Raw genomic sequence first — 15,736 nt, 5'->3', positions numbered from 1 at the left:
AGATCAAAACTAAACAATATATATATTACTTGGGTGCTAGAATTGAAATCAAAACAAACTCTCCACCCTTATTCCTTAGCCTCTGAGCTATGCCTATATATATATATATATTCACCTGTTAAAAAATGGAATCACCTGATCATTGAAGACAAAATTCAAACAAGGGTGCAAAGTCCAGTTTTATAATTATATAGTTATAGAAAAGCATTTCTTTTATGATGTTTAGCAAAAATTTTTTATAACAAATCGTATCAATTACAAGTCTGATTGATAGTTCCAATTGAGTTATCTCCCTTTATTTAAAACAAAATTATGGATCAAAACACAAACTCTGGCTTACTCATAAAATTTGATTTTTAAAAATCTGCTTGATCAATTTATGTGGTTTTTGGAGTATGACATTTTTTTTTTTTTTTTTTTTGGTGACGAGTGCATACATCATAGAAATTTTTCTGTTTTTTTTTTTTTTTTTCTGGTTGAATTCTGGACAAGGACTATATTTATTATACTCTGATTTTTCACAAGTCTCTCAGCAATATGGAGTCCAGTGGGGAGCAAAGCGGAGTTTAAGCCCAGTCTAGTTGAGTGTTTTTCTGTCTGTCTCTCTCAAGCCCCCCCCCCCCCCCGATGCACAGACTTATATGGAGAATTCGCTGTGGGATGACTCTGCTCTGGTACCAATAGAGTTTAGCTCACAATTCTTAATAATACATTATTGTTCTAACTTCTAATGCATGTTGTCTGCTTTTGTGTTGTGTTTGAAATAAACATGATTATTTTTAAGTTCTTTTTTTTTTCTTTTTAATTAAGAAAATCAATATGAGATTATAATCTTGTTAACGACTGAATTTTGCTTATTTTGTGTTGTGTTTTTAATAAATACGTTTCAAAGTTTTTAATGTTTACATCAGTTTAACTGGGTTTTTTTTTGCTTTTTTTTAAGGAAAAATCATGTTTTTGCAAAACTCTTTTTAGTTAATTATTTTATGATTAATTTAAAAACTTTAAAATATTTGAAAGTTTTTTTTTTTTTTCATTTAGAAAAACAATATGAAATATTATCTCATTGTTGACGACTGAGTATTGATTGTTTTTGCGTCGTTTTAAAATAAACAGTTATTAAGTTCTTTTTTCTGTTTAAATCAAATTAAATTTCTTTCTTTTAATTTCAATTTTTATTTCAATTTTATTCAAAGAAAAAAATATCTGTTTACTGAATTAATTTTTGTAATATTTTTAAAAAATTGACTATAATGACGAAGCGCTAATTTGATGCTGAATAGTTCCCCTCCCCACTGAATCAACCAAGCTAAAATATACCAAACCCACCCTGGAATGGTCAGCAGATTTACAACATGCCCTTTCTTTCCTTCTTCATCTATTTTCTACCTTCCCTTGCTTCTATGACAGAGGCTTTTCTACCATTCAGGTTGGTCCCCCAAAATCGCAATTCTTCTTTATTAAATTTAATGATAGGACGTGTGTGAGGGTAGGGAAGAGGAACAACCACAGAAAAAGGGTTGTTATCGGCAGGTATTTTAATTAACAATCATCACAGTGGATGCATGTGGTATTTTCAGTTTTTGATAAGCAATGTAACACTCAACATGCTTAAGAACGGTTAGTAATGCCGATCGGTCTGTCCAATATCTTGTTCTGCCAATAACTGGTGTCTGACTAACAATCCGCCATTGATTATCCTTGTTTTGATATTGAGCAAATTCTCTGTCTGGACACGGCTCCATGACAAGACCATCTTTGACAAGAAAGATGTTTCACATAGCTGAATAAAGGGCCATTAAAAACGTCAGCCAATATTTTATTTCACAAATCTAACCCCAAAGTTCAAGTAGGTAGAAAAGTAACTTCTGTTGCCTTTTGTAACATTTATTTCTTATATTTTTATTTATCAAAATTGATTTGGCATCATCTGCGTTTGTTCCAATAACAATGACTAGAGAGGAAAAAAAATATATCAGACCAAACATATCTTTTTCTAACGCCATCCTTGACAATAGGATTTTAATCCCGAAAATTTGGATTCCACGCTAACAACACCCTGTACACCCAACAGGTAATACAGAAAATTATTGAAAAAAAAAAAAAACTCAAAGAAAACTTGTTATTCAATATTTTCAAATACTTGTAAAAGCGCACAAGTGAAGAAAAAAATTACATTGTATTATCTTAAAATATCCTTAAACAGTATACACAATGTTTCAAGCAAACTACAACATCTTCCTCATTTATTCTTCATGCTGTGCATTTTCAGCAGTTTAAAAAAAAATCCGTAACACAAAAAGCGATATATACATTTATATACAGGGTGTTCCAAAAAAGTCTTAAACTATTAAGGATATAAAAACGCATCTGGTATATTCAGAAAACTTGCAAACTCAAGTTTTTCATGGAATTTTCAAAGATGTTCAATATGAGCACCATTGGTCACATGGCACACATCAAGTCGATAGTCCAATTCTTAATGGTTGCAACAGCTTCTGTTATTTGGACCTTCAGCTCATCCACGTCTCTTGGAATGGGAGGCACATTAACTAGTCCTTTCACAAGTCCCCACAAAAAACAAAAAATCGCAGTGTGAGATCTTTTTTGTAAAATCCACGTTGGACAAGTATCCATGATTGAATTTTTGCAAATTCAAGCAGACAAAACACCTTTTCTGGTTGAGTGAACGTCATTATTGGATCTGAAAAGAAATTTTAAAAAATCAATAGCAAAAATCACAAAAAACTTAATGCATGTAACTTTAAAACGGCACCACTTTCATCTTATTACCATTCATAGTTACGCTGATATGACGACTTGAAATGTGCCCAAAACTTGTGGAAAACCTTGTATTTTGAATTTCAAATATATTGTTTTTATGTTTTAGAAATGATTTTTACTGTCTATAGGACAGGTATTGATTGATATTGTGTAAATTTCCAGAAAACAAAACATCTCCCATAAACTCCATAAGAATGGAGGCTATTAATGATTTTCATCAATATCACAGTGATAATCAAATAACTGGAACGAATCGCAATGTCAGTTGGTTTTTCTTTTTTGTAGTCTGGCCTTATATTTTCTGAAGAAGAATGGAAAACGGAATGGAATAATTTGTTGAAGTTGGCATCTCCGAAACCTCGGACTGTTGCTGCTACAGCTGTTGCCGGTATTTCCTCTTGTTCGTCATCACCTTCATCTCAGGGTAACCAAAGGTTAGTCATCAACTAATTTTGCTTCTACTTTCGACCATATCATCTTTTATTTACCTACAATAATATTACAGCATTCTAATTTGTTTAGGGTTTCCTACAACACAAATCGTAGAACAAACACTACATCACAAACCACAAAACCAGCACTGTAACATCACAAACCACAAAATCAGCACTGTAACACCACAAACCACAAAATCAGCACTGTAACATCACAAACCATAAAACCAATGCTAAAATTTTTCTTAAACATTCACATCTGAAACAGGAATATACACTATCCTATATGATAATTACATTAAAATTTATATTGGTGAAACACAATGCAATCTTAAGAAATGGCTGGATGATCTTTATTTCCACCACTAACGATTACTAAGATATTGTCCCATTGACTACTGTACACTCATTAACCCTTATCCTCGAATGGCCTCCGGGCCTTGATAAGGGGTGACTTCTATGTGAAAAAAAAAAAATGGTCTGTTTCTTTACTTTAAACAAACCAGCATGGACAAATTCATTCTAAATAAATTTTGCTGAAGATTTCTTGAATCAACAGTCATTATTTACTGTAAACGTCGCCATATTTAATCGGTAAAATAATACTGAATGAACAAAGCATAAACAGGTCCTGGCTGATTCCTTATGCATCACATTTCAGAGAAAACTTTCGGTGCCTGTTTACATTGGTTATCTTTTGAATGCACACATTTCAGGTGAAAACATTTTATACATGCCATGTTGAAATTAGTATAAATTCTAAAAAAATGATCCAATAGAAAAATATTTAAAAGTAAAAATAGAATTTATCGAAATATCAGGTTTTATTATATGGAAATGTTCAACCAATTCCGTATGACAAACAAGGGAGATAACCCTTGAGTTAAATTAAAGGTCTGCCATCTTGAAATACACTATCTAGGAATGTAATTGTGGCAAAATTTTTATTTAAAATACTTCTAGCATATCATCTCTTTATCCGTGTCTAAACCTAAACGTAGATTCTATGAACAAAGCTTCTTTCTTAGAACTGCACGCCTGTGGAATTGTCTTCCGTTTTCCTGCTTTCCAGCTGACTACAATATGGTTGTCCTCAAGTCTAACGTAAACAAGTTCTTGATGAGTCATTCCACTTGTTAACAAATTTACTGAATTTCCATTACTAACAATTACTACATTGTCAAATTTCTACTGTAAACTCTTTAACGCTTATCCTCGAGTGGCCTCTTGGCCTTGGTCAGTGGTGATGCCTATGTAAAAAAAAAAAAAATCACCTACTGGATCATTTTTGGAATTTATGCTAATTTCGCCATGATATGTAAGTACGTAATAATATTTTCTCCTGAAATGCGTTGGTTTAAAAGATCAATGTAAATAAACCAACATTATACCTTACTCATTTCTAAATAAAAAAAAAAAATCATTCATTACATTTCTTAAATACACCACGTATTTGAAATTTTAAGTTGTGTTTTTCTTTGCATCAACCATCTTGAGAAAGTTTTTAAACAAGAAGGAAATGTCCATGAACAATCATAAATCGTAGAATTAAATCACCACAATAGTCGTTTTAATGTTAATATAAGTTAGAATAAATGGAAAAATCGTTCGCATTTATTCATTAAGATATACAAAAAATTTATCTTTTTAATCAAATATTAAACGAACATAACCTAGTTAGATTCACGCTAACTACAGTTATAAGGTTCCTTCAATAAGTTTCCAGACTTTTTTATACGGGCATTTAAAATTGTTGTAGACTCTTGAAAATTTAGTATGCTATTGCTATACATCTTATGAGATGACGGACCAATTTTTATGATTTCGGGTTTAAATGAACAGCTACAGCAGGAATTGGAATACACCCTACTAAAGCCTGATTGTTACAGCTGGTGAATTTCTAAATACAATCTAGATATGAGGACACTTTAGAAGAACGATATGCAATAAAATTCTGTTTTAAACTTGGAAAAAATGGCACAAAAACGTATGGAATGCTTCAGACTGTTTTGGGGCCATCTTGCATGAATGGAGCATCAGTTTTTGAGTGACATACGAGATTCAAGGGAGGCAGGGAGTCTGTGAGGTGTTGGAGGATTAAGGGAATCAGAACACCAGAGTTGATTGGCCAAATAAAGAATTTCATGGATAAGGACCGTCATGTGTCTATAGACAATAAGTGATGTTTGATGTTGGTGTGGAAACTGTACACACAATTATTTGTGGGGAACTGAAGATGCGGAGGATTTGCGTAAAGTTTGTCCCAAGGGTGCTCAGAGAAAATCAGAAAGAAAGATGTTGTTGTGACAGCAGGTAGATTGTCGAGCTGATCAATTCAGATCCTGCAGTTATTGATGCTCTGGTAACCTGCAATGAAAACTGGATCTATTGATATGACATAGACTGAGTTTCCAGTGGAAGCATGCTGACTCTCCCAGGCCTAAGAAGGCCAGACAGAGCAAATCCATCCAGAAATTTATGATGATCCCCCTTTTTTTTTCTTTTTTTTTTTACAGCAAGGGCATGATCTACTTGCATTGGGTTCGCACTGGACACAGTCAACAAGAAATACTATATTGAAAGTTTAAGGTAGTTCAGGAAGAAATTCTGTTGAAAGAGGCCAGCACTCTTCAAATCGGGTCAGTGGCATTTCCACCAGGACAATGCACCAGTTCACAACTCTATCCTTGTCACAGACTATTTGACGAAGATGGACATCAAGACAGTTCCTCACCCGCCCTGTAGTCCAGACCTTGCTCCCTGTGACTTTAATTATTCTCTAAGCTCAAGGAAAACCTTAGAGGCTGTCGTTATGAGACAATTGAGGAGATGAAATAGGCTGTGACGAGGATCATTGACACACTCACAGAACAGGACTTCCATGTGGCCTTCCAAAAGTTGTTGGAATGGTACAAAAAGTGCATTGCAGCCAGAGGAGATTACTTTGAAGGGGACTAGAATTTCATGTGTGTACTATCAATAAAAGTAGCCACACGAAAAAGTCTGGAAACTTATTGAAGGCACCTTGTACATCACATTCAGAACAAAACTTTGGACTTTTCTCATGTCTTGTCAACATTTGAATTAAAAAAAAGCATTCATTACACTTTATAGAAGCACCACATATTTCAGATTTTGACGTGTTTTTTTTCTTTTGTTTTCTGTTTTTTTTTGTTTTTTTTTTGTTGGTTTTTTCAACGTGACTAATCCTTGCTGTCTCACTATGGACCTAACATTTAACCCTTATTCTAGAGTGGCATCTGGGCCTTGATAAGTGGTGACCCCAAGTAAAAAAAAAAATTTTTTTTTTTTTTTATTCTGTTAAAAAAACAAAAAGGATTTATTTCGACATCATAGTATGTCAGCTTTTAACATCCATGCCTTTTTTTTTTTTTTTTTTTTTTTTTTTTTTACATTAGTCATCTTGAGAAAGTCTTTGAGCAATAAAGACAAAACATCGATGAACAGATAAACAATTTTTGGTTTCCTTTTTCATTACATTGGATTACTAATTCCATAGCTGTCATCCATTTTCCCTATGTAAAACATAAGTTACTGAATAAATCAAAGATAGCAGGGTTAGAAAAGGTTAAAGGCTCTTTCAGTCTTGATAGACTATGGATACCCACAGTAAGGATGCCTACGTATGAAATTTTTGTGGCAAGAGTTGCACAATCTCCAACCACACCTCTCCTGAGTCGACATTTTTAAATACCAGAAGCAAGTGGAGTGTGTGTGTATATATATAATCAAAACATAAGAATAAAACACAAAAAAAACTAATGTAAGGCAAACGAACAATGTTAAATGTAAAAATCAAAGAAACAAACACAAAAAAGAAAACAGAAAAACGAACGTTAAAACTTCTGAAAAATAAAAACCAAAAAAAAAAAAAAAGAATAAGCGAAGTAAAAAAAAGAAAACAGAAAAACAAACGTTAAAACTAAAGTGGGGGCCCGAGTGTTTGGAGAGGGTGGGGTGTTAATGAAAAGCTAAGAATAAGTGAAGTAAAAAAAGAAAACATAAAAACGAAGCGGGGAGGGGGTACCCGAGGGGGGGGGGGTAATCAAAACATCGAAAAAAAAACCCAAAAAAACTAACGTAAAGCAAACGAACGATGTTAAATGTAAAAATCGAAAAAAAAAACAGAAAAACGAACGTTAAAAAAAAACATGCGAAAAACAGCTTAAATAAGCCTGTTTCGATATTAAAATTTAAAAAATCGGTGGGTACCCAGGTGTTTTTGGGTGTGTGTGGTCGGTCAGGGGTGTTAATGAAGACCTAAGAATAAGCAAAGTAAAAAAAAAAAACAAACAAACAGAAAAACGAGCGTTACGTGAAAAATGGCTTAAATAACACTGGTCCAATATTAAAATTTAAAAAATTAAAAAAAAAAAAAAAAAAAAAAAAAAGACATCTCACACCACGATTCGAACCCAAAACGTTTAGATAATGACCCAATGGTTTAACCAACTGAGCTAACATTAAATTCAGTCAGTTCTTCAACTATTTAAAATAAATCAGGTCATGACGTCATCTGACGCATGCGTAGAACCGGTCATCGTCATGAGAGGATGGTTTTTGTTGACCCCCCCCCCCCTCCTGTAGAAAATTGTCGATTTCGGGGTGATAAAATTAACGTTTTTGGCCAAGTTTTCGATATTTTTCGGGCAAAGGATGGAGCTTCAATATGATACCAAGTTTGTGAATTTTTGTTCTGTCTGTTGAAAGTTTTTAGCGGACACACAAACACACACACACACACACACATTTTCGCTTTTATATATATATATATATATATATATAGAAGATGATAGGTTATGAAAAGGAAGGGTTGTAAATTTGGGTTGAATTTGGGTATATCAAAACCAAAGCAAAATATGATGAAAGTAAAAATAAAATAGATAAACCCCATAATTTATTATACCATACCTGTTCACACTTAAACACTTATCACAATATTCTGTGGATCTATATTAAAAAACCTTGTTAAACTTTGTGACATATTTCAATTCTATGGAGGTCAGGTGCGAATTAACACCGCATAATTTTATTATACCATATTTCTTCAAACTGAAACATAATCATCAAAGTATACTTACGCAGATAGATATGAAAAGTCTTTATTAAATTTTGTGCCTATTTCCATTCTATGGAGGCCAGGTGCGAACGCAGACCCTACAATTTTATTATACCATCCCTATTTAAGTTAAGAATACTTTGATAAGTATGTTTTATGTACATCTATATAAAAAACACTTGTAAACGTTTTAATTTTTTAAATTTTTTATTTCCATACTTTGTGGACCAGGTGCCAACGCAGACCCCACAATTTTAAGGAACCACCATTCTGCCAGATCAAACATACCCATTTCTGTGTCTCGATACATCTATCATTATATGTAATCAGTTTTTGAAAATAGTCAACCATATAGGAGCCTATTCGTGACCAGACACACGCACACATTCAGCTTTATATTATAGATATATAGTATAACCATGGGATACTGTGGCCCTAAGATACGTTTTTTTAAGGTTACGATGTGGAACATGTTTTCCGGCCCCTGGTTACAGTATTTGCCTCAACATAATAAAATTAAGTCTTTTTCGATAGTCATCTGCAAGAATTTCTGTGGTTGCTCAGAATCAAAGCCCACTGTTTTGGGAATATTATGTATTGGATACGTTTTTGTTTTATGATGTTTGAAATTTTGTTATTTTGATTTCAATAATTTTATTTTTGTACTTTCATAATAAACATATTTATTATATAAAAAAAGCAACTTATTTTTAAATTTGAAAAGAAATTATTTTTATAATTCCATAAACATATTTCTTATAAAATTTAAAATAAAAGCGTTTTATTTTTTTTAATTTTGTTATTAAAAGTGCAAATAAAGACTAATTGTGTTATTTTTATCTTTTTATAATTTTGTTCATTTTTATTGTATATTTTTCTATAATGTCCTTTTCTTATATTTTATTTCAATAAATCGCTTAACAATAGAAATACCGAAGTACAATAAAAGTTATTTGCCTTGTAACCACTTCCGGTAGCGCTACACCGGAAGTTAGGAAGATGTTTAAATCCATTTCAAGATTTTCCAAAAACTTTTTGTACCAATATATTAATACCGTAGTACCTGTTACAGTATGTGCATACGTACATGTGTTGTGGTTTCCAGATTATAAATTATTAGATCGGGAGATCCTATTTATTAAAAGGGTGGATAGAAGGTGATAACATACTACAAACATTAAATTATTAGCATATAGATATTCTAATTTAATGTTCGGTAGTATGTTATCACCTTCTATCCTCCTTTTTAATAAATAGGATCTCCTGATCACCATAAATGCAATGTAAAAGAAAAACTTTTTAATAATAAAAAAAATGTAATGTCGTTTTTGAGCCATATGCGAAACTAAAATATACCTTCTGAGTAGGATCCAATGGTAGTGTGTTTTTTTTTTTACACAGTGATCACCTTATCAAGGCCCGGAAGCCACTCAGGGATAAGGGTTATTGCAAGTACATTACGTTAGTGTGGAGATTTGATGAAGTGTTTACTTCAGGGGACGGTTCATTAGGAATTTGTTAACATTGGACTTGAACACATCCAAGTTGTAGTCCGGTGGGAAGCAGGCAGACGGAACAGAGTTCCACAGGCGTGCAGTTCTAAGAAAGAAGCTTTGTTCATGGAATCCGCGTTTTGATTTAGGCACAGATATAGAGTGGGGGAAATTTTTCACAGTGGATTCAACTAGACGGGTGTTTTTTGTGAAAGATTGGCGAGGGGGGACCAGAGATTGGAGTTCAGGTGAGCACTTGCCATGGAAATAACGATAAAACAAGGATAGGCTCGCAACGTCTCTTCTGTGGGAGAGAGGTTGCAGGGTAGAGAAAAGGGCATCCCCCACTAAGCCACAAAGTCTATTTTGTACTCTGTCAAGGCAGGATAGGTTGTTTTTTGCAACTCCTTCCCAGATATGGCAACAGTATTCCATCCTTGGACGTACTTGGCTTTTATATAGATGTGTCTGTTCTGTCTCAAGATGGTATGATATCATGGGGTTTCCATTTGGACCGGACGTCTATACAATGGAAATATGTCACAGATTCTTATAAAGATATATTTTGACACTACATTAACCAGATTACTTAAATACTTTTACAGTTTTAACAAAAGGGCCACAATAATATTTTGGGGTCTCCATTCTCACTGAACGTTGGCATATGAAATATGCTGCTGTGGAATTTCCACAGGTCCCGCAGTTTTCATTATTAGTTTTGTTGGAAAAATACTCATTTTACAAAACTGACTGCGGACATGATAATCTTGTGGTTTTGCTGCATCATTTGGTTTTCATCCAGAAAACCACCCCTATATTAATAATTAAAAATAAAGAAAAATCTGTATGATGTATGTACTTGATGCAATGGAATATCATATTCCAAAAATCACTTAAATTGATCAAGTAGTTTTATTTTGAAAAAAGAAAATAAAATTTTTTAAGTGTCAAGAAATGATCATCTTGCCCACCATTTTGAAAAATATCTCAAGAAACAAAAGGAAGATGACTCAACAATAATTCATACTTTCTAGATTTATGTTGTAATGCCGATGAATTCCCATTAATTGCTTAAAAATGTTTTTCTGCACATAAATAAAAGTACTTATCAATTTATGTGATTTTTGGAATTTTGTCATGGTTACGTACATTTATGAAAGTCAGAACTTTTGTATTAAAAAAATATGTAAACTGATCAACTAGTGAACATGTGAAGTTTGAATTATCTCCCTTGTTCCTTCAGTCAGTTTTCAAGATGGCATCGTGAGAGTCGCTCTTCGGGTAGCCATAAAATTTAATTTTCTTATTTAAAAATAAAGCTATTAGATCAATTTACTTAATTTTTGGTGTACGATATTTTCATTTCGTCATGAGGGTGTATATTATACAGGTTTTTCCTTTTTTTTTTATATATATAGGGAGAATTTTGGACAAGAACTCATCATTCTACTGCACAAAATGTCCTCTTGCCTGTGTTTATAGAATACTAGAAAATGTATCTGGCATTGTCTGGTATTAAACAGAATGTTAAATTTATTTTTTTAAAAATCGGAAAGAAGCAGACATGTTTTTTCCAAATAGTTCACTTGTAATCAGAAAAAAAAAAAAAAAAATACTCGCTGAGATCAAAACCAAAACTTAAAGACAGCAAGTTAAGTTCGATAACCATTAGGCCAGCTTGATGTGATCTTTAAAGTGTTTTCAAACCTACTTATTCATAACATAATGTGAATGATTCGTGCATGCATAGTTGTAAAACAGTTGACAAACATACAAAAATCCGATGACTCCCACATACCAATTTTTCAATTTTGACTCATTAGCAACCCTTTTTCCAGATGAAAATCGATTAAAATGTTTGCCACATATCTGAATACCCCTATATACCAAATGTAAAGACTAGATCAAAAATTTGTTGAATATAAAGGTTGAGCAATGCCATCACACACACACATACATACAAACACACACATTCTAACTTTTATAGATATATTAGATGGCGTATCCAGTGTTGTCCAGTATTAAACATAACGTTAAATTCGTTTTAAAAAAAATTAAAAGAAAATGAAAAGAAACTGATACATGTGCATGCAAGTATTATGTTTTTTTTTTTTTTTTCTAAAAAGTTCATTTTTTGTAAGTACAACAAAAAACAAAAAAAAAAAAAACACTTGAGCTGAGATCGAAACCAAAACCTAAAGACAGAGAATCAAGTATGATAGTCATTGGACTAATTTGACACAATTTTTAGGAAATTTTTTCAAACGTTGTGGAACTGTTGACAAACATCCAATAACTCCCAAGTACCAATTTTTCTATTTTAACCTTTTAGCAGTTTTTTTTTTCCGGATGAAAACCGATTAAAAAGTTTTTCACATATCTGAATACTCTATATACCAAATTTCAAGTTTGTAGATTAAAAATTTGTTGAGTAGTGTCCTCACACACACGTTCTCACTTTATATATATATATATATAGATTATGCATTTTATTCCTATTTTTTTTTTTCATCATTGCAGTTCGAAATCGCCATCAGGCACATCGCCGGTGGTTTATGAAAGCTTGGAGGAATTCCATGTGTTTGTGTTGGCGCATGTTCTGCAGCGACCCATCATTGTAGTAGCTGACACCGTTCTCCGTGATGCCAATGGAGATGCTCTTGCCCCGATCCCATTCGGGGGCATCTACCTCCCACTCGAATGCAGTTTTCTCACAGCGAACCACACTCCATTGTTGCTGACCTATGATGCAGCTCATTTTTCTGCTCTTGTACCCATGGCAACGGATGCCTCGCCATACGATGACAAACCTTCAGGATACCCAGGTATGCATTCTTAACCTATTTTTCAACTTGTAAGAAAATGAAACTTTTCTAGTAGTTAACCAAAACTTAGTTCATATTAGGATATAGCAACTGTTTTTGTGTATATCCAATCAATCATCTAGAATATAAATCTGTTTAAATGTATGTATGTATGTATGTCTGGCTAAAACTTTCGACAGAGGCAACGGATTTTTACGAGATCAGTGTCGTTTTGAAGCTCAACTCTTCGGACGACAAATATCGAAAAATTGGCTAAAAACATTAATTCCTTCACCCTCAACTGGGCATTTTCTACAGGAAGTAGTTGCTTTATTCGCTAATATTTTCGAGAATCATCCCCTCTTTTCGATTGACTAGCCTTAATTTAAACATTCATCACTTCCGGTTTGGCGATGGGTGCAACAGCAAAGATATCACTTTTTTTTTCACATTCTTTTCCTCCTTCTCGGCACGGGTTCGAGCTTGCTTGCCTACTACTTTTTTTTTTTTTTTTTTTTTGCTCAACACGCACCTCCAATTTTTTTTTTGCTCAACACGCACCTCCAAACACCAAGGCTAGTACTTAATGACCTTTTTCATTTGCAAATAGAAAGGTTGATAGCAGAAACACATTCAACAAGTATTTAGGTAAAAATATGAGTACATACTTTCGTGTCATATCGAAATTACTGAAATTCCAAAAAGATTATAAAATAGAAAATCTGCAAGATATATTTTTTCAAAAAAAAAAAAAAAAAACATTAGTGGTTCACAATTTTCAAATTAAAAATGGCGAATCTGGCAGCATCATAGATTGCAGTTACCTCCCTTGTATTGCCTTTTGGAAATTATCTTTATATACACACTAGACAATGATTCAAGCAAATTACATTAATCTCTTTATATATAATTTTGAATTAAAAGCCATTTTTGAAAAAAATCTTGTTCAAAACAAAATGGAAGTCGTCAATCAGTGAAACTTAGAATTGTAAAAGCCAAGACAAAGAATAAGGTTTTCCGATGGGTTGTCAATCTGTTCAAGTGTCTGAAGTCTGCAGACTGAAAACAAATTCCTTCTCGTGTTGAACACAAAAAAAAAAAAAAATCACGTGTGCGAATGCTGAAAGATTCAATATTTTCATGTTTATAAGTAGAACTTTCTGTAATCATACCGTCCATTATATCAAAAATATTCCAATATATATATATATATATAGGGCAGAAAAAGAGGAAAAAATTGTCTATCCTGATGAAGACGCAATGATGTTGAAAAGTTTGATTTATAAACAAATAAATGTTTATTTTTTTTTTTAAATCTGGGGTTTGTATTACTATACACATAGATTCGAAAAAGTTGTCAAAAAAACAAATATATAACAAATAAATGTTATCAAAGGCAAGATAACTTACTTTTCTACCTAACTGGATATGTTTTTAGTGTTTTTATTGATTGTAACATGTTTATTCAGCTCAAAAAACAGTGTTTACCGATGTATTGGAAAATTTAAAATGGCGCCGGAATCTCTCTTTGAGACAGTAAGTTTGGGAAAAGGAGTTATAAATAAAAAAACTGGACAAAATACGGTTAAAAACTTGCTCAATATACGTTACTGTGACATAGGCTGACATATATTCGGTGGGTTTTTAACAGTATTTTGCATATTTTTTATTTTTAACTCCTTTTCCCAAACTTACTGTGTCAGAGATTCCGGCGCCATTTTAAATTTTCCAATACATCGGTAAACACTATGTTTTTCGAGCTGAATAAACATGTTACAATTAATAAAAACACTAAAAACATATCCAGTTAGGTAGAAAAGTAAGTTATCTTGCCTTTGATAACATTTATTTGTTATATATTTGTTTTTTGACAACTTTTCGAATCCATGTGTATAGTAATACAAACCCAAAATCTGCATTAAATTGGTTTACTAAACCTATATAAATTACATTTTTATATATATATATGTATGTTTGATTTAACTATGATGGCAATTCCTGTTTTTATCTTGATCCATTCTTTTGAGTTGGCAGCAAATGATCTAATGTTTTGCTGCAGTGTGAACAGGAATTCATCATATCGATTCTGGCAAGACTTCATCGGATACATTAGTTACAAAATTAAAATTGATGAATTTATTAAGGCAGTCAATTAAACCATTTTAAAAGCATTTTAATATCCCCTCTCTCTCCTTATATTGAACTTCGTTGATGGTCGGTTTGTTTGCTCGAATGAGTAACGTTCCGATGATGGGGAGGCGCAGGTTTCAATTTGAGACAACAAGTATGTCAGTGTTTCTTGTTCATGTTTCAGAAATTATTTTGGGAAAGGAGGGGGAGGTGTTATTTGCTACCAGATCTTGGTAAATGGATCTGTGAGGGGAAGGTAAGTGATGTGTAAGGCAGCGAGAAATACTAGTACTTGTCATGCCAATATATATATTGTTTGTAGAGACACATACACTCATTAGGCATTTGAAAACATGCATTACTAATTTTTAGTAAACTGTTATTGGACATTGGGTTATCTATATATTAATATGATAACGTGTGTGTTTATTTTCTGTGTAACGCTTACATCTGGGTTGTTTAATTGTTATGTACTTTCCTTTCTTGTAATAAATAATTTTACAAAGAATTCTTCATAAGTTTTGGTTTTGGTTTCGATTATAGCTGATGGCACTCAAGTCATTTAATTTTTTTATAAATAATTTTACTAAAAGTTCTTCATAATTTTGGCTTTGGTTTTATTATTATAGCTGAAGGCACTTAAGTCAGCTATTTTTTTTTTTATAAATAATTTTACCAAAAATTCCTCAAAAGTTTTGGTTTCAATTATAGCTAATGGCACTCCAATAATATATTTTTTTAAAATAATTTTATCAAGAATTCTTCATAAGTCTTGATTTCGGTTTTGATTTTAGCTGATGGCACCTTAGTAATCTATTTTTTTATAAATAATTTTACCAAGAATTCATAAGTTTTGGTTTCGCTTATAGCTGAAGGAACTAAAGTATATATATATATATATATATATATATATATATTCGTAAGTTTGGGATTCGGTTTCATTTCAAGCTGATGAACCCAAGTTATATAGATATTTTTTTAATTTTTGAAATCACAACTTTATAATATATA

The 15,736-nt window shown here is 32.4% G+C and overlaps 1 protein-coding gene and 1 long non-coding RNA gene across 12 annotated transcripts in view; one reads left to right on the top strand and one right to left on the bottom strand.

Annotated features, from left to right (window-relative positions):
- Positions 1-15,736, top strand: part of LOC145286300 (uncharacterized) — a 408,045-nt gene that overhangs the window by 378,355 nt on the left and 13,954 nt on the right. For all 11 annotated transcript variants that reach the window (XM_080135169.1, XM_080135163.1, XM_080135168.1 and 8 more), the window contains 2 exons: positions 3,070-3,218; positions 12,312-12,616. In XM_080135169.1, the coding sequence (XP_079991295.1) occupies positions 3,070-3,218; positions 12,312-12,616 (454 nt within the window). The remainder of the gene's footprint in view (positions 1-3,069; positions 3,219-12,311; positions 12,617-15,736) is intronic.
- Positions 2,218-15,736, bottom strand: part of LOC145286302 (uncharacterized) — an 81,281-nt gene continuing 67,762 nt past the window's right edge. Inside the window, exon 3 of the long non-coding RNA XR_013869137.1 lies at positions 2,218-2,704. This is a non-coding gene — a long non-coding RNA (uncharacterized LOC145286302). The remainder of the gene's footprint in view (positions 2,705-15,736) is intronic.

This window comes from Euprymna scolopes, chromosome 10 (assembly GCF_053919585.1).
Source record: "Euprymna scolopes isolate OS-2025 chromosome 10, ASM5391958v1, whole genome shotgun sequence".
In the NCBI taxonomy this organism is placed as follows: Eukaryota; Metazoa; Mollusca; class Cephalopoda; order Sepiida; family Sepiolidae; genus Euprymna; species Euprymna scolopes.
This window is presented reverse-complemented; position numbering and strand designations above follow the sequence as displayed.